The sequence below is a fragment of the Apostichopus japonicus genome, chromosome 16, assembly GCF_037975245.1.
Source record: "Apostichopus japonicus isolate 1M-3 chromosome 16, ASM3797524v1, whole genome shotgun sequence".
Classification (NCBI taxonomy): domain Eukaryota; kingdom Metazoa; phylum Echinodermata; class Holothuroidea; order Aspidochirotida; family Stichopodidae; genus Apostichopus; species Apostichopus japonicus.
The window spans coordinates 18,413,930-18,438,261 of record NC_092576.1 but is presented as its reverse complement, the minus strand read 5'-3'; the positions used below and the strand labels follow the sequence as shown (position 1 = coordinate 18,438,261).

Genomic DNA, 24,332 nt, shown 5'->3' with positions numbered 1-24,332 from the left:
TCACCATTTATCGTCTTTATTGATTTCGCTTTCACGTCACTTTCAAATTATCTCACAATTTAACAAAATCATTATCTTGTACATAAAGTGTACATAACTGTTAAGTAAAAAAAACCCTATAATTTGGGTTTTGTACTTTGGGAGCCACTTTTTTTTTCAATCTCGCAAAAAGGTTCAAAAGGTGGTATTAGCACAGCTTGCTATTATATCTAAGTGTGACTTTATTTATAATCTCAAATTACCTTGCAATGCATCACGTCCACGTCTAAAATTTCATTTAGTCATGTGGAAGACCCAAAGACTCCACTCAGCCTATATGGTGTCATGAAAAGTTATAACAATACAAAGTATAATTCACCTTAACTGCTCTGAATTATCAAATTGGAACACACACATTGTTTTCCCGCTTACACCACAAAGAGTGTTACCTTCCCATTTTGGGTTAAGGATTCCCCCGATGCCCTGTAAAGGCATTTGCGAGTCCCTGTCTAATTTGCATGTAAGGAGGGGTATGGGAGGGATCTGACCTCTCGTGAGTTTTCAAGCACATATGTGTTTAACCTGGCAGTTAAAATCTCAAGCGGAAAACATATATTTAAAAGCCGAATACACATCTATTGAATTTACTAGGGGAAAAATTCCGAACATATATTACTTGTTATTAGATAAACAGACCCCCATGCCTCTGCCCTGTCCCTTCCCCTTCCCCTGCTCATGCCCTTCCCATTGCCCCTGCCTTGTCTTGTATTGTACTATTCAACACCAACTAGTGGTTATCACTGCACAGGGCACAGCACGCAAAAGGCACAAGCCTAACAGAGAGAAAACACTTCGGTTCCACTCTGATGATCAGTCTTCAGATTATACTGCATTCCAATCTGGAATTGTTCTTGGCCAAAAAACACCACTTAAAAGCATCAATATTAACACTAACATCTTTGTAACTAAAACCGTTAGCAATTGACGATCTGGTGCGATAGTTGGTAATTTCAACAAAATCAGGAATCACTAATTTGTTAATAGCCATATGAAACAACTTTAATCGTGAATTAAGCCGTCTCTTCCCACCGAGTGACACACACATCATTGAAATCGTCCTCTTTATAGGTGAACATCCGTTAACATGTTGCGTTTAGGTGCTTATACCCTAAAATATTGACCATTTCATTAATTTCTTCTAAGGCCGGCATGCTAGACAAAATTTGTTTATTTAACACATAAAAAAGTGTCCGATTTAAAATACCACTTTCACTTAACAACAGGGCACCGCTTGGATATTTTATTCCTGTACAAACTATTGATGAAACATTGTTGTTCACCTCGTTGTTGTACACCTCATCTAGATTGTAAATGATAACAACTTTGCGATGACGGCGTGTATGCGCGCGTCTGCGCGTGTGTACATGTACCTTATGACGGAATGCATGATGAAAACGTTAACGCAGTATGACTTAATAGTGTAATAAATGTAGGTCGTTATAATTGAACTCCTAGTTGCACAGGACATTGACGAGAACTATATTATGGTGATAAGAACTTCGAAATCACAATGTTGATGTTCTTTTCGTTTCATAAAATCTTGAATGGGCTATATTATGCAATTTTATGTACAAGACTAAAAGAGCGTGTTGATCCCATTAAAATATGTTAATGTGATACAAACCGCATCTAGTTTTAAATTTAATCATTACATATATATCATTACATATTTAATCATTACATACATATTTACAATTTTTTTTATTGAACCACTGCATGAATTAAACTTGGTATGTTACATATACAAGCACAGAAACAGAGAAACTCCCGTCGTATCAGATTTGTTAAAATGACTATACATATTTCTGTTATGCATTCATGTGTTTTACCAGTTTAAATGTATATCGAATAAACTTCCAAGAAGAGCTTGTGTATACGACAGGTGGATTGATAATTTGTGACCAAAGCTAGTATTGCGATTTGTTGGATGTATATTTTCTTCGTCTCGAGCTAAGAAGTTACATTTGCTGCACAATCCAAGACATAGAATTTCCTCCTCTCGCAAATTGGCCTACCAATCAAGCCGAAGAAAAGGCCTACAGTGACGATAATAATAATCATTGGCTAAGTTCAATCACTTTGTTGTGATGTGTCTGGGTGCACAATATACTCCAACATATTCACATTCACGGATTAACAGATTAATGAAAGAATTTTCATAGTGGTACTATTTATAAAAAAAAAGTAGCTAGTAGTACTCAACCATCCCGCCCACAACCCCCCCCCCCCCCCACCAAAAGAAAAACTCACCATCCTAATAAAGTAACATAATTAACGGGAAAAGACGACGTATAACATAATTATTATATCCAAAGTAGCCCAAGCCCGTATGTAGCTGAATACCAGTATATCGGTATACCGGTATACTGATACCATGGGCAGTAAAAAGAACTTCAGCTTCGATATCCTTGAAATACTATATATATATATATATACTTTATTCTTATATAAACCATAGTTCATATAACCGTAATATAATACTGATATTTGTTTGTTCTTTTAAATCTTTCTTTTACTTTTACTTTGTTTTATTGTATTTTTGCGAAAGCCTTTGTACCAGGTTTCTTGATTCGCATTGTCTCAGCAAATGCTTCCAATTTCAATGTTACATTCACAGAAATGGAGTTATCCCACAAGTTCCCGCTTGATCATGTTTAGTAATTCAGTTTGGTTATAATAATGTTCAGACAATGGTATGTACAAGTCTGACATGTTATTCTCTTTCTGTGACAATCCGATTCCTCCAAACCATATATCAGACACTATTACTCTTCTTATTAGTGTCATCAGTGGTGATAATTCCCTTCATCGGAACATACATATCAAATGTATTCAGATCTCCAGAATTGTTTCCCGTTTTCGTGGAACTAACATTCTGCAAAATTAGCAATAAAAAATGAGATAAATAAGATAAATATTAAATCAAACGTTTGCAGATGCTACTATTAAGATATTGTAAAACATATTTTGTTTAAAGCTATCAGTATAGGGCCATTAAGGTTATTCTAGTGTCAAAAGTTAATCTAATATCAGATGTAGAAATCACTGGATTCAATTTCCATACGAAATCAACTAAAGAAGGAACCATATAGCAAAACATAAGAACGTCGTACTATCTGAGCTCTGTGTTTGATGACAAACATTGGAATGTTGGCTAATATTGGTTTTTACCTCTTCAAACGATAACCGAAGCTGTCTCATCGACGGCCGCAGGGAAAACTCTTCTTGCCAGCAATCCATAACTCTTTCGTTCCTTGTTAAAAAAGTATGAGATGGAATCAGTGACTGACGTTATGGTGTTGCCAGTGCGATGGGTGTATAATGGAAAATAATTAACAATAGTGTACCCTTTCCTTATATCATTATATTATTACGCCGTTATTCATATAGCGCATAATCCACAAGTTCTATGCGCTTTACAATTAACCCTAGTCATTGGTAACTTGCCACACCTACACACCAAAATGTGCACAATTCAAACAATCTCTTCTGGGGCACAACAGTGCACGACAGCCACGTGTCACCTGGGGGACATCCCATAGGGTACAGAAACAAACAAGCGCACGCAACTATATTTACAAGCCACCTCACAAGTACCCATTTATACACCTGGGTGATTAGAGGCAATGGAGATAAAGTGCCTTGCCCAAGGACACAGCGCAATGATCTGGCCAGGGCTCGAACCTGCATTCCTTAGACCACAAGTCCACTGCCTTAACCACTTGACCACAACGCCCATTATACTTAATAGTTAATTCATTACAACAAGAAATTGAAAGTACAACAATTGTGCGTATTGTTACCTAATGTCGTAATACTTTGTATACCACACTACACAATATATGCAATGTGAACTAATGTAATGTGTTTCCTTACCGTTATACTTGCTAGACCACAAAACACAATAAATGTAAGGTGCAACCATGTGTTTCCTCACCTCATTTAGTTATATACGTAGTAAGCCACACAACGCAATCAGTGTAAGCGTACAATAGTTACAAGTGTGTCCTTACCTAATGTCGTTATACGTCCTAACAAACGTACGTAACAATACTTTAATGGGTATGCTTACCTGATGTCGTTATGCTTGATAGGCCAATCAATTCTTCGCTGTTCAGATTTGTTGAGAGTACCACCGATATCAGATGGAAACGGCAAAGAACCTTTTACAAATAAAAAACATATAGTTGTGACTTTGTTTTCCTTATACAGTACCAATTTTAATTTCTGGTATAAATTTGATGACAAAAAAAAGTAATAAGAAGAATAATGATATAAGAGAGTGTTACCTGTGAGTAATTCCCAGATCATGACAGCAACTGACCAGACATCACTCGCTGTTGAATATTCATTCCTTGATAGCGCTTCAGGGGCTAACTGGTTGCGAGAACACACCATCTATATTAGTATAGAAAGGATCATCATGTTATCACAATTAGCATTCATTGTTAGGTTCAATGTATTTAATTCGCATATATCATACACAAACAGGTTTATTTCGTTATGCATATTCACGAGCGGATATCTGGATGAATGGAACATGCATATGTTTATGTTTGTACCCTTCCGCGTGGATATTAATATACAATTGTAAACAAATTGAAAACTTCACTTTGTAACGATCGCTCTCACAAGTTAAAGGTTTCATTTATTATGCGACAAGGGAGGCTGTTATAAATATCGACGTCAGTTTCAACATTATGTATTTAACGTCATAGGTCAGTGGCAACCTCAAGTGACACGTCTGCATAATCATTTTTGTGACGTCATTATAAAAGTTCGTCAAGCACACCACGATAGTGATTCTAATAAGTGGAAACTGTATATGTAAAGCAGACATCCATATCTTGAATCAAGTACCAGATATGTACAACATGTTCATGATGTTACTTCGTTACAAAATAGAATTAGGAGATAACTAGTTGCAATATTCATCCAATTATGCATTGGTTCATTAATTATTCAATCAATGATGAACTGTATTACCTTCTCTTTCATGAGAAGTACTTTATGGGATGCATCTTCAGCGAGACAGAAGTCATATAACTTTGGGATCTTCTGATCGGTGAACAAAATCTTCCGGCTTGACAATCCAGGATGAAGAAGCTTTGAAATATAATATTAAAAGTTACTGAGGTTAGAGTATAATGGTTTAATGAAAACAATGAAAAATTGAGAGAATGTATACTTAGAACTTGACATGAATATGTGGTAAAAGAGTACATTTTTTATTGAAGTCATATAATATTATAATGCATAGATAACATATGTTGAAATAAAAATTGAAATTACTAGTAAGTTACCCCATATGAGTGAATTAATTCCAATCCCTTTAAGATATCCACTGTCCATCTTTTGACATCCGCTGATGAATATTCATGACCGACCGATCCAGTTTCTTGTTGTTGATTGGAGCGAATATTACTCTCGAAAGTGACACACGTCAGATGCTCTTGTATCAAGTAAAGTTTGGCTGTGATGATTGGTTAAGATAAAAACAAAGGGACAATGGTGTGTTTATTTAAGACAGATATGATTGACAGAGTTCGTAATGAGACATGATGATGTAAACTTGAAACGTTATTATACTTACAACATGTTAAAGCTAAATATGAATGTCGTGTGCAATACAAACAATCGTTGTATCTTTTCACTTTTACCTTAACCCGATGACATTAATACTAGTAAGGTCATATGCGTTATTTACTCCCTTTTGAAGATGTTTCACTTCTCGTCATTAGCGTGATTATAATATGTTCGATAGAAGGGGTTGAGGTTAATAGTGGCTGATGTTGACAGGGGCTGAGGTTGAGAGGGATGAGGTGTGAGAGGGGCTCAAGTTGGTAGGCGCTGATGTTTAGCGAGGCTGAGGTTAAGAGGAGCTGAGGTTGGGAGGGACTGAGGTTGAGAGTGGTTGAGGTTGATAGTGGCTGATGTTGAGAATGGCTGATGTTGAAAAGGGCTAAGGTTGAGAGGGAATGAGGTTGAGAGGCGCTGATGTTGAGAGGGGCTGAGGTTCACTATGGATCATGTTTTTGCTTTTTCTTTCCATTTTGGATGACTTTCATAAAAAGTATCTCATACATTTTCATAGCATTCATACCGTCGTTGATTTTGTTGTAAATAGTTGTTAAACCAGCCTAACAATATTTTTGAATTTCTAGATAATATTTGTCTTAGTTAGTTAGTGTCTTTGGTTAGTTAGTAACAAATGAACGTGACTTAAACTTGTATTTGTTGCCTGCCAAAAAAGTAAACCTATTGAGTTGTATTCAACACACAATTGAAGAGATTTGTGACAGCAGAGGAGATGGTAATGGTGATTTTTATAGTTATTACGATGGAAGAGACGTTAACTAAACTTGTCTCTCAATTAGCATAACCTAGTATGCAGAACAGATATGAAGGACAAGAAAACTGTCTTTCAATCTTCAAATTCAGTAAATTATAGCAATGGCTAAAAATATATTTTACGATTTGACAAAAAAAAAATCAGAATGGCATCGCATTGTGTGATATATTCATAAGACAATTAAGGGCCGATGAAGAAATGGTTGCATATAGAGCTTTTCTCTTATTTGACGATAATTAAACCTTACTATACGGTAATGGTAACAGTGACGTTGATGAAGATGTGGCAGATTGAAGATTAACCTGAATTTTGGTGTTAACAGTAACCGATGACCATCGTTTTATTTGATATAGCGCATATGATGACTGAAACCGGTGATTGTCTTTTGTTGTGATGGAGTGCTGTGAGGACGGTGGTTGTCATCTGTTGTAATGGGGAGCTGTGATGACGGTGATAGTTATATGTAGTGATAGGGTGTTGTGATGACGGTGACCGGTGACCGTCATTTGGTTTCATGAAGTGCGGTAATAGAGGTGAACGTTCTGCAATATGTAAAAGCACAGGTTAATTCTTATTGTGATGGCAATTTTTATTGTGATGTCTTATTATAACAATGGCAATGCGTAGGTGGCCTGGAGTATGGCGATGGTGGTCATGGTGACCGGCAATGTGATGCCATGCGATGCTTTGTGATGGTGACGGCCTAGGCAATTTCCATGTAGATGCCGACGATAACGTGTTAAAAATGGTTGTGATGGTGACTATCACGACTGTTATTGTTGCCATGATGATGATGGTAAAAGTGCTGGTGATAATAAATTTGATGATGATATGGGGATCGGTTGTTTGATGGTGGCGGTGTTCATGGTGATCGTGAGGGTGACGATGACGTCAGCAGTATTGTCTTCGAGTATGGCGAGTGTGAAAACTCTGTGACTATAGTAAAGGCGAAAATGAATGTTACGGGACACATTTTTTTTTCAATATTTAAGATAATGTACGTTACCTCCGTCGATACAGATTCCTTCAGTGTTTACAATACTTCCAATCTCTGGAAGCTCTAAAACTCGTTTCACGTATTCATCCCATTGTATTTCCCTCGTTCGCAGAATTTGATCTAGTTTGAGAAAGAGGGAGAGAAAAAGAGAGAAAAGGAGAAAGAGGTGGAGAGAGGAAGACATATTGAAATCGAGAATACCTTCACTGCATGGTGCATAGTTTCTTATACAAGTGATTTATATGTAATTCACAACTATGAGAGATTTGTCGATCCTTCTATCGTGAAGGTGTGTTTGCTTTGGGTTGAGCGTTACTCCACAATGATCAATCTATGATTTATTCATACACATTACATCATTAAGTGGAAACCTTGATCAAACTGTTATGCTAACGAGATCAATGAGTAACTTATTAACCGTTAAACCCTGCAGTACATAAGTACATCTGTGTTGCATAACTTTAATGCTTTGCTTTGTTCCATGTGCAAACCTTTTATCTTATGTCTTCGTTTGTTTTGTTGGACTAAAGTAACAATTTATGTTGCAGTATGCTGATCTCTGCTTTAAACTGATATGTATGGTATTATTGTTCCATGGTCAAACATTTTGTCTTATGTCTTCATTTGTTTTGTTGGACTTAAGTAACAATTTTTGTTTCAGCTTGTTGATCTCTCCTTTAAACTGATATGTATGGTATAATCGAAATAGCAAAATAAACACAATGCTCACTAATTTACTACATTCGATATTAATGATGATTGATATAGTATTGATTTTAGTATCTGAATAGAACTCCCAGAAGATCGGTTATTGCTTTACCTGTTACTGTAGAGACAAATACACATTTGGTTGGTTCATTGGGTACAGTGATACTCGCCATCCATCGGTTATGAATTTTCCCAACCTTCAAACTCATTATAATACACAGTTCCTTGTAATTGAACAGCCTAACTCCGCTTGTTTCCTTGAGATCCGAGTAGTATACTTTACGGGTAAGAAAATGATAAGCAAAAATAAAAGTTATACAATAAATCTCATAGTTTACCTGTACAAATGTCACCAAGAAATTTTGTAGACGTTATCTTAACTTTTAACGATCATCTTTTACATCCTTCAACGATAAATAATACCATAATGTTGAATTCTTCAGACAGAACTACATAACTACTCTAACAGGTTTTAAACACTTTTTGTTCTAATAAGGATAGTCAGATAGTCAGATTCACTAAATCTACAAAGTGTTTCTCAAACTCAAATTTCAAAAGATTGGAAAAATTAAAAACCAACTTTGCAGAAAGCAGTATGCTGTGCTTCCTCTCCCAATTCTTACCTATTTTATATTACCAATACAGACCGTTAAGCTTGTGGGTGTGTTTTAAATAATGATATTAATACATAAATCCTAAGGGTAACAATGAATGGCATTATTCTGTATTTCCAATTAGCTTACCGCCTTCTGTGTTTGCCGCGAAACTGTCACATACCATATGGGTGGCGTAAGGAAGCTGGGGAAGCTCTAACCTAACAAAATACGATAGAACAGATCAAAACGAAATTATACATAAATTAATCGATCTATTTAATAATAATTAAAATGAATGTATCAATAATTTATATAAAAGCAGATTGCGACTTACTTTGGTGGTCCCAGACAATGTTCTGCGATAAAAACAAGTAAAGAAGAGAAGACTTAAACAGACACAGCTTGCAAAAGTGTTGTGTGTAACGGCAACATAATTGATAAAATACCAATATTTTTTAATTAAAATTGAGAACTTAATACGGAAACCACATGATAATAAGGGCTACTTAACTGAATTATATCATTGCATTATTTCCAATAGTCTGTGTTCGTGTTATATTAGTAGTTAGGGTTATTTCACATCATCATTATCATTGAAAAATATGACTTTAGTCATTATATTCTGTTTATTTTAGTATTACATATAATAAAAATAAAATAACACTGTTAGCAAACTGCTTATCCAATAGAGAGCCTGTGTAGGAGAATGTGTAAAAGTAGGTTGGCCTGACGTTTCGATCCTAGCAGGATCTTCTTCAAAGACTAAATGACAAGTAACAGTAACAGAAGGGACAAAACCACACAGAATACAGACAGTTTAATTAGCATGGTGAACACAAAGAGATATATGTAAGGGGATTAGTAGACAAGGGATGTAGAGAAGAAAGAAACCAACAGGGCAAGAGGACGGGAAACCAAATTCCCCTGTTCGTTTCTTTCTTCGAACGTCAGTAGACTTCATTTAGACTAGATATAATTTCGTACATCTTTGAAAGATACGATAGTATCAACAATTTTATAGAAAAACTCCTTCAAGATATGTTGCTTAACCTTATATATCTTCATTTTTCATTCGAATTTTCACCAATGCTTTACTACATCAGTAAAGTATAACGCTGAAAATGAACCCATAACGAGATCTTACTTTCCTCAGGGCCACAGTCTGAAAAGAAAGAGCTCCTTGGTAGCGCAACCTCGTATGTGAAAGAAGTTGCTTCGTTCAAGCTGAAAGAGAGAAGCGTTTATGGTAGCAATTAAGAAAAAATCGACGCTCATAGAAAAAGGTTTTTATAACCTTGTTTCTGTTCTGCAGATTAAAGAATCTTTTAAGTTCTTTTCCCCCCAATATCACATAACGTTGATATACGTTTTAATTACTAAATGAATGTTGCACGCGTATAACATACATAAATACAGTGGTATTCTTTTGTGATAACAATATATTGTAGCAAATCCGAATGATTCTTATCTTATCGATTAATTTGATCCTTTGACTGAGATGAAAAAGTTGCAGGTGATATGCGTTCTCAACATGATTTAAGTATATTATTTTGCTGAGTTTAATACATTTACAAATGTTACTGATTAAATATTGTAAAATATATCATTAATGACTTACTTTTAGTCAAATTACTAATATTACCACCTAATATTGAAATATTAAACTCTCAAATACTTCAATCTCTTAGCACACACGAGCTCGTATGAATGATAATGAGATAGGTACAACTACTTACTTTGGTGATTCCACATTTTTCACCTTCGAAGCTGCATAATATTAAATATAAAAAAGATTGTTTTATCATTAAAAAGCAGACGTTTTAGCAAGTTTATCTCAAACTACGCTTGTTCTTAACTCATCCAGATTACAATGATCTAATAATGGTCAATGGTCTTTGACAATTTACAATTTTTTTCTATATATACATAAGGTTGTAATATGTTTTAATAATTTCAAACTGAATATGATACCTTCTCGTTTTCTCGATATAGGATGGTCCAGGAGGTCCACTGCCGCGTCATTTACTTCATTGTAACTACAAATATGGTAGTAAGATGTTGTTTTGTTTACAAGTTGAAATATTTCCAACAAAACCAATCTTTTAATGATGTTTGAGAAACTTCGGATGATTTGATTCGCCTGTAACGCCCTTCCGTTATTGCACAAGCAAACTGCTGTATGTTATCAGTAGGGTCACATCTAGCGAGGGTTGGGGGGTGGGGTGGGGTAGGAAGATACAGCAACTGTACAGGGGGTCATTGAGTAAATATCATGTTTATAATATTCTTCGGGTACGTTTCTTTTCCAAGAAAAAACAAAACGTCTATCAAATCACTTCTCAGGAAATGGACGACTGAGGTATTTCATTCTACAAAGGGCCAACAGAGTAACAGAGTAAAACATGTGTTGCCTAAAAACCGAAAAAAAAAATATTGAGAAGTCATTACATTTCGAATGTACCCATATATATTTCGTCTTCGAAACTATGGAAAAGATGATCACTAAGATGAAACGCACATTGATTCAAAACCAATATTTGTTATCTTTAGCACTCAATATCGACTACTGGAATGTTGTAATGTGTATATTAGGGAGATGCCTTGGGGATACCAGCTAGACATATCTAATATTAATTGGTATTTATATGAAATAAAATACCATAAAATACCTACAAATACATACAAAGGAAAAAGGTACTTACACAATAGTTTGCTGTTGACTTGATCCGGCCCCTATATGTAAATGACAGACGACATTTATCACCAAACAAGCATACATTCATTTGGAGTGGTCTACATCAACTAACCTCGTGATAGCCGGTATTGTTATTCATTCCAGAACGAATCTTTGAATTATTCTCATCGCAATGTTTGGTCATACCGCAATTTCCTGATAACAATACCTCAAATTATATTAACACAAACGAAAATCTTTTCCCTCTTAATCACAACCAAGATAATGACAATAGGTTTCGGAAATAGATTTAAGGAAAGTTTGCCGAAGTTTACTTGAAGAGAAAGTGACACTCTTGTTGCAATATCGACTTGATATATCCCTATGTAACTGATGATAATACACATTTTAGAAATCACGTTGGATGTTTACGGAGATAATGAACATCTTTATAAACTTTACGTAATGGGCCAGCCGGTAACAAAACATAAACATATACTACTCTAGCGAGCCTGCTCTACCCTTTCGCATCTTCCCTACAAAAACATCTTCCATTCTTGCGCTGTCTTTCTCTCACTCTCTCTGACTAACTCTCATAAATGAAATTCAACAGGTTTTAGCTTGTTTACGCATCATACAGCTCAAAGTGGGTAGGTATAACTTTGTATATTAATCAGTTCATAACAGAGCAAGAGTTTTGTGACGTATATGCAATCGAATAGTAATAATATGTTCAGGACCTTGTCAGTGTAGATTTAATTGATATCCTATTACATATAAATTCTTATACAAATATCTAAAGTGACCATCAAAATATTGTTGAATGACTTAAACATTAAGCATTAACCCACTCGAAGGGTTGAGAATGAGGATTCAGGGTTGTATATATTAGCAATGATGCTTACCAGAACTATATAGCTTCCTCGCGAAAAGAAAGCCTGATACAACGATCAGTATTGCCAAAATCACAGCGGTTACACTAATGATGGAAGCAAGAAACAAGCCCCTTGATTCCGTCTCTGTGTCTGTAAGTAAATCAAATGAAAAAAAAAATACAAAATGGATTTTTAGGAAAATATACAAACTCTCTACGGATCTGTCTACGAATTCACCATAATGATAATATATGCGTGTAAATTCAACAACAACTTACCGGAAACATTTTTTTATGCATCTCAACCATGAACCTATCCTTATATTTATGTTGACGTTAACGAAACACTTGTTAAAGTATAAATGCACCTCATTATAACAAAAAATCTCGAGGACATAGTCTGCGCTCTCATGGCAACAGGTCAAACTGTTACAAAAAAATCACATAATTATAACTAAAAGAACGTCTAACTGACGAGAAAGTGATGAGAACATTATATTAAATTTGTTAATACGCATTCCTTTTCGCCAAAAAAAGTCTAACGTGAAATATTGTGCTTTCAGTATTTCAAGTTGATATGTCATAATCGATAGTATGACATTTTGGGATTCACTCTGAACAATGAAATCGTATGAATAAGCTAAATGGACTTTAATGGTCCAACATTATTTTCTTCTGGTTCCCCATTAATGCAATGAAATCGTTTTTTTTCTAATGTCATTAAGCCGCATCATAGTATAAGAAACTAACTCTAATCACTATATTTTTACATCACTAAGACAAAAATTAAATGTTAACAAACTAACAATCAGTCAGACATACACAATTCACCACACATATTACAATCGTAACCATTTCTCTTCACATTTCATTCAATCATACACATTTCTCCACACATATTACAATCATACACATTTCTCTACACATATCAGTCAATCATACACCTTTATTCACACATGCCACAAACATACACATTTCTCCACACATATCAGTCAATCAAAAAAAAAATTTCCACACATATTACAACCATACACATTTTTTGTAACATATCACAATCATACACATTTCTCTACACAATCACAATCATATTGATTTCTGTAAAAATATCAGTCAACCATACACATTTATCCACACATATCAGTCAATCACACACATTTCTCCACACATATTACAATCATACACATTTCTTCACACATATCAGTCAAACATACACATTTCTCCACACATATCAGTCAATCAAACAAATTTTTCCACACATATTACAACCTTACACATTTTTCGAAACATATCACAATCATACACATTTCTCCACACAATTACAATCATATAGATTTCTTTACACATATCAGTCAATCATTCCCATGTTTTCACACATATCAGTCAATCACACACATTTCTCCACACATATTACAACCATACACATTTTTCGAAACATATCACAATCATACACATTTCTCCACACAATCACAATCATATAGATTTCTTTACACATATCAGTCAATCATACACATTTCTCGACACATTTCATTCAATCATACATATACTCCACACATATCACAATTGAACCTACAACATTAACCAATAGTGTGGTTACTAATGTATATCATTAACTGGAAAGCTGTTTCTTTACCTGATTAAGGTAATGCATGTAAAGACCGTAATGAAGTACAGACAAAACAAGAAAACACTGACAAAGGTCATGGAGTAAAAGTAAGAGAGTGTAGAATGCCTTAAAAACATATACACATTAGTAGGCGTAAACGTATTTGAGTAGCAAATCTGAATTTCATGATGCATCGTACCGTTGCGGGAGAAGGCAGTAGCGCCTATCTCTTGTTCCGATTCAATGCCGCCCTCTGTTCGTCCTACGGTATTTACCACAGTTATTGCAGAAGTTGTCAGTTCTTTTCGGAAATCTATGGAAAAAAGATCGTAATACTTAACATTAATTACCACAACCAGTGGCGTCGCCAAGGGGGGGGGGCAGGGGGCACGTGCCCCCCTGGAAAACCTAGTGCCCCCCGAGTACCCCCCATCTGAGATTTGTGTTGGTAAAAAAAATATATATAATTTGTTATATTCAACTCCCATCATCTGAGTTGGTTCTTCATAGGGCCAGAGAAGCACAGTAATTCGTATTTTTTCAAATGAGCTGCGAAAAAATGAAAAAGTTTATCCTTGACCGTCGGGTATCGAAGTCGTAACCCGCGCCATCACAACACTAGTTGGTCATAAGAACCTACGCTAGTCTTTCCTACTATTAACAGTACACTCAATTCACCTAATAGGTGCAATTATGTTTCACCATGAGGAGCATGCTATAAGTTCATGTTCCTCGGGCCCTCCTTTAAAAATACTTCAGGTTCTTGGCGACCACGTTGCGTTATATAGTGTAAAACCCTACACCCCCATTTCATTTCATCATACAAAACAAAAAAAGCAAAAAGGTTTACAAAACGCATTTGAAAAAGAGCACTTTTGAAACATTGGCACTTAATCTCGCAACATGCGGAATTATCCAAACTGTTTCAAAAAGAACCGATTCTAGCCTACAAAAGGGCCCAAAATCTCAAAGATTTACTTGTTGTTAACTCAAGGTTTCCTACTAACGAAGAATCAGCTAACTCTCAAGGTTTACACGAAGCTTTTTTAGATGTTCTTATAGTTGCACTATGAGTCCATAAAAACTCGTGCACAGAAAATAAATGCATTTTGAGAACGAGACGCCCAGGCCGAATATAAAATATTCAAAGGCTACTACTGATGAAGCTCCCCCTATAAAGTTTGAGAGCAGAAACCGGTCTAGTTGGTCATAAGAATCTACGCTAGTCTTTCCTACTATTAACAATACACTCAGTTCACCTAATAGGTGAATTATGTTTCACCATGAGGAGCATGCTATAAGTTCATATTCCTCGGGCCCTCCCTTTACTTCAGGTTCTTTGCGACTACGTTGCGTTAGATAGTGTAAAACCGCCTACACCCATATATTAACCCTGTTGTGTAGGGGGTGCAGAGGTCATTTGAAGTCAGATGCTTGTAGGAACATATGACGAATGTTCATACCTGCGTACTGAGCCATACTCGATGTGTGATCAAACTTTGGATTGCATGGTGAGATCCCTGATAGGAGCCAATAACGATGCTGGAACCTGTTACATCTTAATAGATAATGGCCGAAAACGAGAAGGACAAGAAAGGAGTCGGGGGTCATGCACACATTAATTCAACAAATGTAGGTTCTATTGATAGGGTTAGGCATAATATCGACAGCATGTGGTTCATATCCTCTGCAAAATTCTTCTCTTTGTTAAGATCATTACCTCAAAAATAGCAATTTCTGGAGATATCTTCAGATCGAATTTAGCATCAAATGTGGCACCATTTTGCATCTAGCCCATCCTCCGTATGCGAAAATTTTCAAAAGGGGAGGGGGTCACCCCCTCCCCTTAGACCCCCCTAGGACGGCGATCCGTATCCACCTAAGTGCCCCCATCAAATGCTGGTGCCCCCCTGTGCCCCCCAGACTGAAAAGTCTGGTGACGCCACTGACCACAACACAAAGCGACTGTCAATGATTTACCGATGTTTGCATAAACAGCAATGCAACGTGACAAAGACCATGTAGACTGAGTCAGTGACTGATTTAAAGAACCTATGACGTCACCAAGAAGGCAACCAATCCTAAGATTATTAAGTATATTTTTACTTAGAATATTTTCAAGAATATTTTGTATTAGTGCGAAAAAAAACACAAAAAAAACAAACCACGAATGGAGCAAAATCGCTGCCTTTATTTCCAATATATCATTGTCACATCGTGACAATTGCGCGACGTGACTTTACGTAACTTACTGTTCAGAGAACTATAGCCTTAAATATATGTTCTGGATTTCCGTTCCATATTGACAATCTCCTCCCGTCAATACGGATCGGTTCCTCTCCCTCCTATATGAAACATGCATAACGGTATATACCCCTATCATTAACCACGAGAGGAATACAGAGCATACCGAAATGCTACGCAAAAGGAACTATGCACTCCCTTTGATGATTTCCTGGTACCAAGTTATGTAGAGCCATACACGTGAAGTGGTGAAGAGCTAGGTGTGTATGCAAAGTGTAGGCATTTGTACGCTAACAATCGTACACGTACCAGTGGCATGCACAAGAGTGTTGGAGGGGGGGGGGGTGGTTGTGGGAAGATTTATATGGCTTGACCTTCACCGTCAATCGGGGATTTGTTACGGTGCAGCCGGAAAAAAAATCAAAATCACTGTCCGTGCCCCTGGGTTCCCATTCAAAATCACTACCTCGCTTTGAACCTACACAAAATTCAACAAAGTATTTATTAGCACAACCTTCCGTGTAGATCTAATTAAAAAAAAAATCATAAAAATGCACCGTTTGACTTCTCACTGATATCTTTCACGGGGAGGGGATTACATTGGGTCCACATTTCACTCACGTCCTATATAAAAGACTTGATTCGCATCTGGCCCTTCATAAAGTTTCATGCCCTTTCTCAATTTGTCGGGTTGAATTAAGAATTAACCCTCTGCACGCAATCACAAGAGCCTGACGAGAGGGGAGAGGGCTATCAATGCAAAAAAGTCAACATTTACGATGAACCCTCGAGTAATACCGCGAGTATTGGTGTACATCCTACAATAGCAACATACCAAATGACCTCAGAAAACGTATACAGGAAAGAAAACATGAACGCTCTTTCCGTTTTAATGCGTTTGCTGTGCATAAGACCTATCCATGATTTAATAGTTTATTGTAAACGTTTAAACGATGAGTACGTTAAGGTGTAGGATTTTTGATACCCAAAACGAGTATTCGTTTTTTTGCTGGATCCGCAATGTGAATTATTCTGCGTTAGAGCAACATTGTACCCAAACGTCCGCTGTATATCCGCACATGTATCCCAGCCACAGTATAGCTCCAACCGTTAAGTAGATGACGCGGTACAGTTACAATCCTGTACCGCAGAATCACCTGTATTTGCCCATATATGGCCATATGTTAGTGTAATAATATCGATAACAGACTGCCATAGCAAACCTAACATCATATCAAATCTTCGTATTTCTAAATATTGCGGTATACCGATTATCAACTGCTATATGTATTCCACATTAAAGTTCACAACGTACTCCTGTGGTACACTTTCATCATCCCGCGATAGAGAAAGTGAAAGTTAACTTCAACCTTTGTTGATTTTTAACCCAAGGCTTTAAAGGAACACTTGTACTCTAGGTGAAAGTTATTTAAACAAAAAGGTCGATTTCACTTGTCGTTAATAGTATATGTACAGTATCTTTTGATATTAGTTTAATACGTTTTGTTGCCTACCTACAGGGTATTTAGTGGCTGGACAATTATATAATAGTGAATGCATTATCAGCCAACAAACAAACTCATGTTTAATATATGCAGAGCGTAATACGAACTAATTATTTTTTATTGAATCTAGAATGCTATACGATAGCAACAACTAGTCAACTCACCTTATCACTGGTAAATTATGATAAGTTGACATCTACATTAATACCATGGATAGCACCAGCAGTCCATTGTGTCAAAATATAGTATGAGTGTTTGGTGTTCCACAAACTAATTTTTATCTACTGGGTGGGTTAAACGATTTACCAGGAGGTGGGCAACGAACAAGCTCAATTTACTTTGTGAGTAACTGCTGACCCTGTGATTGCATTATTTACTTTCATGAACAATTGTACGAAGATATGGTGACAGGTACATTTCGCAGAAGTCACTCTTTGAATAGTTACTAACATTGTCTGAGTGTCTTCCATTTCATATGGATGAATAATTACGCGAATAGTAAGAAAAACGACTAAGATTAGAGCAGACTCCGAAAAAAAAAAGATCTCAACGAAAACCAAGATTTTTGTTATTTTGCTATTATCCCACATACGTAATCCTAAATATTAATGTATGTAGTTGTGTGTTAAGCTTATGTGCGACAAAATTAACCACATATATCCCCATTAAACGGGGAACTAAGGAAGAACTTATTTGTATAAACTGACCAAAGTTCAAAGGTAATGACAGGGCCAATAGAAAGGACACATCAATTACATGCTAGCCGTTACTTTACATATATTGACAGCTGATTCACACAGAGGTTACAGTTACTACTATAAATCGTAAACTTTTGTACCACAGTAAATACTGGAATGTGCTGACAAATCTGATAAATTGGTGGCATGTGCTATTTAGGTTTATAGTAAGAACTGAGGATATTTTTAATTTCAACAAATCCTAAGCAACTGGATTTGTTGGAATTACACATATCCTCAGTTCTAACTGAATCCTAATAACACATGCTACCGATTTAAAGCACGATCCAGTTTTTACTGTGGTCCAAACTTTCATATTTACAGTAGTAACTGTGTTCTCTATGTGTATTGGGTGACATTGATCTGTTTCTCTGCTATTGCAAGTATAGACATTCCTACTTGGATCGTCACCAGTGTAAGCGTGGGAATGCATAAGATAAATCCAAGAAATGTGTAAATACATTGTTCGATCACTTTTGAAGTTTAGGCCTAATCGACGACATTTACAAAGATTTCACTGCACTGCTGATGAGCGAAAGTAAAACGAGTTCAGAGTAACACAAAAGACTTTGTGATTCTCATTCTTTGAAAACTGACAACAAAGGAGTAAATATGTCGTCAGGTACCATTGTCATTTCAAATCAAACGGCTGCATCTTTGCAAGCCATTGCAACAAAGCCTTGTTTCAAAGTTCTTAAATTAAAGGGCGGCAATGAAATTCAATTGCACAGTACATCTATCGACACATTGTATCAAGCATTTATGAACATATTGATTTCACATGATATAAAACACTTATTAACATGGCGATTTCACCTTATATAAAGCACTTATTAACATATTTATTTCATTAACTTCATAGTATAAAATAAACCGTTTTGGACCATAAAGTTTGAGCTTTATTTGTTCAAATATTATGATTTATTTATACCAACACATGGCAGCATACAAACAATTTACATATTTTTTACTCTATGATTAAACGTCATCTTGACGTAATATCGGTTTGATATATGTTAACTGAACGAGTACCATCCTTTTCAAATTCGGGTATATGTTCTGATCTCTGGACTATGTCCACCTGCCTCTTTTAAGAAGAAATTAATCTCAGATGTTTTAAATCACCGTTATTCAAATACGAAATCAAAGGATCATAGGAACTTACAACAGGGAAATATATTATTGTTTACAATTGTCTACAATATATCAACCTTCTTATAGTTTGTTCTTTACTTTGTACTTAAATGAGGTTTGCCGAATGTACTAAATCCATCAATAATATAGCAGTTTACCGGAATATTTTGCCGTGATAAATATAAATAGAGACTATGGTTACTGCAGTTCGGCAAAACGATCGGGAACTTTTTCGTTTGTTAATTTATGTTTTCTATATTCACTTCTTAAGGGCCATGTGTGTAAAGTTTACTAGTATCAATTAGATCAATGGCTGAGATAAAATGAAAACTAAGAAAACGCAAGATCAATCATACATTAACTGCTCCCTATACACAAATGTGTATTAAAAGAAGCTTACCGTTTAATGTTTTTCTCATTCTTAGGAAAATTACCATGCTGTTCCTGTTTTGTAAAATAAATTTTATTGCTGTAAGTATAATCTTGAATCGTATACTGTAATGCTACAGAGTCAAGTCAATTAAACATTAATGAAATATCAGTATTGTTTCATTTCCTACACTCAAAAATAATTTGATCATTATATTTAATACATATCCACCATTACCTACTAGAGTAAAGCTGATAACAATATAAAAACAAAACATGGAACTATTGGAATATTGAGGAAAGTAATGTTATTGATTTGTTGGTCCAGTTAAAACTTCAGTGTCTCAAAGTGGAAAATAGTGTGCTGTTATATAATAGTTTGACAGCTGTTAGCCAAGGCAGTATATGACACGTGTTCATGCTTACATGATGAAGCAACAACTACTTTGTTATACTTTAATGTGATGAAGAACATGGCAGGTATATTTAGTCTTTGTCTCACAATCTAAGTTGTGCTTTTTTTTGGTTTTCAAAGGAGTTCAAAGAATCGTGAAATCGTGGATGCAATCTTTCACAATTTCACGTGATTGTGAATGTCAACCACGTAAATTGTCAGTTTGGTACCCATAATAACATACCTTTAGTGTTACAAAACGTGTATTTGCTCTAGCTGGTATTAACATTAACTTGATAGGACGAAACCACCTCTTTAAGTTCTTGTTAAACCCTTGTCGCATTATTTGTAATTGGTCAAGTGTTAATCATCGCATCACCAGGGTACAGGTTTTTAATGATTACCAACTTAATAATAGGTAGAAAGTGAAAGAGAGACTACACTGACATTATCATATACTATTTAATGATATAGATTGAAGGGTTTCCAATATTTCTTGAACAATGTCAATAAAATCGTGGTACAGTGCATTCGTGATTGAAAGTCAAATACATGCTTTAAAAAAAAAAAAAATTAAGATCTACATAACAATTGCAACGAAAGCATGTTAACACTAGCGTTGTGCGTTTGCGGTAATTAAAGGTTGTACAGCCTCATATAGCGTGAAATCCTACATTGGCTTAAACCGTTATACCAACGGTAACGACCATCCTAGGTATAGGGCACCAGTTCAGATCTCATTGATTTTTGCTATACCTGGGAAGATTCGGTTAGTAGTATATACTTAAATAAGCACTAAAATCAGATTGGAGGTGATTTTGCTAAAAGTTTCGTAATGTAATCCAATACTTAATATAATTCAATGCTAAACTCCCAAAAGTTTACTTTATTAACTAGACCAGTGAAGTTTCATGTCATATGTTGAAGTTAAAGTTGAATGTTTCAAAACATATCCAGTTTGCATTTCATATTTCACTAACATTATATATCGAGGATTTCTAGGTGAAGAAATGTTGGGAATGTCGGAATTAATCACAATCTTATTGTAAATAATAGATGTCCGAGTTGGTATCAACCAAAGGTTGGTTAGACAATACGTGCGGGTTTCATCAAACCCTACTGGTGAAATATTATTGTGAATGAATATCCACAGTTGTATGGCTCAACAATGTAAGTCATTCCCGATATGTTTAATTCAACATACCCAACAATCAATTGTGGCACATAATGATAAAAAAAGTCCAGATATAAAGAACGTAATCCTGGAAATCAGAGAGACGAGGAACGGATACCTCTATAAAAAGAAACCTAGAGGTTCATCACATAGAGAGCCGTGTAAAGAATACCTCTATAATAAGAACCCTAGAAGTTCATAACATAGAGAGATGTGGATCTGATACCTCTATAAAAAAACATAGATGTTCATCACATAGAGAGACGTGGAACGAATACCTCTATAGTAAGAACCCAAAAGGTTCATCACATACGAATGGAATAAGTCACATTTGTACATCGAATTATTTTGTGAATCATTTAAGTTCGCGATTGTGCTAGTTGGCACTGTGTAACTAATTCGAGCTAAAGTGACAAATTGTATGCCAAAATGAATCATCATATCCGCAATTTATTTGGAATAATATTTACAAAAACATAACACAACGTCATGTCAATATGTCACCGTATCATTATGTATGCAATGTCACTATGTCACCATGCAACGTTGCCACATTGTTTATGGGCCACCTTCTTACCATATAACGTCCATGTTACCAATGTCGCTATAGTCACTATATTAACATGTTATATCCTGCCAGCACGACACCGTGACGCCAACCACATAGTCAAGTACTACTGCTTTTCACCAATGATATTTTACCAGGAAAAAAACATTTTGTACTTTTATTATCCGGTTTCATCGAGTCCAAAGATAATAAAGCGACAGCATGATAATGATATATCCCTACAATACTCAGCAACTCTGGCCTATACTTTGCATATAAGAATAACAAATAACGTTATAACCTAAATATACTAGCTTATGATGCTAATATTCTATCACATTACTTCTTGTTATTTTTCTTGGGGGCGAGGGGGGGGGGTGGTGGACTTCGTTTACAACATGGAACATGCTTAGGCCATTATTCTGTTGAACAGTAAGGTTTAGGTTATTAAGGAGAACGTGCTATATCAGATAAGTTGCACAAACCTGTTATACAGATGCTTTGGTTTTCCCTTGATGTACCATTTCGAATACACTCATACCAACCAATGTGATCCAAAGAAAAACTCGAGATGAGAAGAGTATAATTCTCGTTAACAGAAACATTGCTGATAACGTCACTGAGTAGGTTTCCATTGGCAAATAAATTTGTACCATTAAACCTCCAATAATCACGCGATGATCTTTCTCCTGCACAGTTTATTTGGATAGCATAGTTAAGTTTAACATACTTGGAACAGCCACTGCTATACGCCATAGTTGGTAAAACGGTTAGAAGCATGGTGCAGGCAACGACGAAAACTATCTCGTATGTATACATGGTTGTAGCTCTGATTTATCTATGATTTATGTATAATACTTTAAAAAAAATTCTATTCGTCTATTAAGAGTAAAAATATGCGCTAACAGCTTTATAGTGTTATACCTCCGTCTGTTCAGATCCTTGTATTAACATACTGTGACGCAATTGAATTGAACCCTACGGTTAATAATTACAGTGGGTAATTACAGTGGGTAACCCTATTCCAACTTAAGGAAAACAAATAGCTTTAGCGCCCTCGTTTTACTTTAACGGGTGTAGCAAATTGAACAAGATAGAAATGTTCAAGAATATGTTAAAGCCTTATTTATGGTTTTATATCTATACCATTACTTGTTCCATGGGTGCGACACATATTGCTTTGCTTTAAATACCTTGAATTTAACGAAGCAAAAATATGACAGCTCCCACTAGGATAAGCTAGCCACATCATCTAAGACATACACGTTTTCTAAACAAGAATGCGTTATTATGACGATTCGTATTACTAGAAATGTGGCGTTGCAAAGTCCGGCATTACCAACAAATTAAGCAAATTACCCAAATCTTTTGCAGGTAATAGAGAAGGTCAGCATTTCATTGTATACCATTTAAGACGAAGTTTCATCGTAGGTGAATGTTCTAGCATCTAACGGTATCAAGAGCACCGTGCACTATTTTGGCAACAATATTTACCTTGTTTTGGTAATATCAGACGACTCTGTATAATACAAGTCACATTGCTCTCACTTGTACCTATCCACCTGATACTCTATTGGAGACAATGCGTCAGGATAATACAATGATCATGTTATATTACATGAGAAATCTCTGTTCTTAACTCTTAACACAGCGACATAGGAATAATGCTAATGTTGATTTGCCACAGTTCCGGGGAAAAGGAAAAATGGAGTGTTTCACATCAATAATTCTGCTTTTCATCTTTAATTGTGTTAAAGTAAGTGGGCCTGACATTTTTTCTGAGGCCGAATGACAAGTAGCACAGGGGAAAAAAAAAAGCCCAGAATAAAGACAGGTAAAAGAGCAGGGTGAACACACAAGAGCAAGATGTAAGAGGATTAGTAGGCATGGGGTGGAGAAAAGAAAGAACCAACTAGGGCAAGAGGAGAAGTAGGAGATAAACTGTGCAGGGAGAAAGAGAGGATTAAGGGAAGAAGGTAGGGAGTAAATTAGATAAAGACAGAGACAGAAAAGTATCTAATTATTCAAAGGCTCCATGAAAGAGGACTCAAGCTTCTTCTAGTGAAATTTTAGGAAGTATGTGAATCCATTGTTTCATTAATGGTAATTAGGTAATGCGTGTGATAAAGCAAGTTACTCTGCAATGTACACGACAAGATAAAATGAATGTTACCATCTTGGGATGATCTCAATGGGCATGCTATCAAGATATGGTAACACTTATCTCGTTTCCCCTTTATCAAACCACAGTCTTTGTTATATCTATAACTTTCAACTAAACGACCCGATGCAGATGGTTTCACATATTATTGACGTTTTGGAAATGTCCCATGAGAGTGGTTTTTTGTTTGTCAAAGCAGCATAAAGGATGTTTTAATTCACGAA

The 24,332-nt window shown here is 35.7% G+C and overlaps 1 protein-coding gene across 2 annotated transcripts; it reads right to left on the bottom strand.

Annotated features, from left to right (window-relative positions):
* Positions 1-23,132, bottom strand: LOC139982711 (fibroblast growth factor receptor 3-like). 2 transcript variants are annotated; one of them, XM_071995778.1, is made up of 17 exons: positions 22,433-23,132; positions 14,043-14,156; positions 12,272-12,391; positions 11,395-11,425; positions 10,664-10,728; positions 10,429-10,459; positions 9,837-9,916; positions 9,027-9,048; positions 8,840-8,910; positions 8,209-8,373; positions 7,398-7,508; positions 5,343-5,512; positions 5,026-5,145; positions 4,329-4,437; positions 4,112-4,202; positions 3,211-3,292; positions 1-2,914 (listed from the first exon to the last, which is right to left on the bottom strand). In XM_071995778.1, the coding sequence occupies exons 1-17, from the start codon at positions 22,764-22,766 to the stop codon at positions 2,795-2,797; spliced, it is 1,836 nt and encodes a 611-aa protein (XP_071851879.1). In that variant the 5' UTR covers positions 22,767-23,132; the 3' UTR covers positions 1-2,794. The 2 variants fall into 2 exon arrangements, with proteins under 2 accessions (XP_071851879.1, XP_071851880.1); XM_071995779.1 differs by lacking the exon at positions 22,433-23,132 and adding an exon at positions 15,307-15,645.
* Positions 23,133-24,332: the final 1,200 nt, after the last annotated feature.

What these genes read in the sequence shown, in the direction of transcription:
- LOC139982711 (XM_071995778.1), bottom strand. Translation starts at nt 22,766, where the DNA reads ATGTATACATACGAGATAGTTTTCGTCGTTGCCTGCACCATGCTTCTA. An exon ending in GAGGAAGCTATATAGTTCTG is followed by an intron (nt 11,426 to 12,271) that starts GTAAGCATCATT and finishes ATTTACATATAG; the next exon opens with GGGCCGGATCAAGTCAACAG. An exon ending in TACTTCTCATGAAAGAGAAG is followed by an intron (nt 4,438 to 5,025) that starts GTAATACAGTTC and finishes ATACTAATATAG; the next exon opens with ATGGTGTGTTCTCGCAACCA.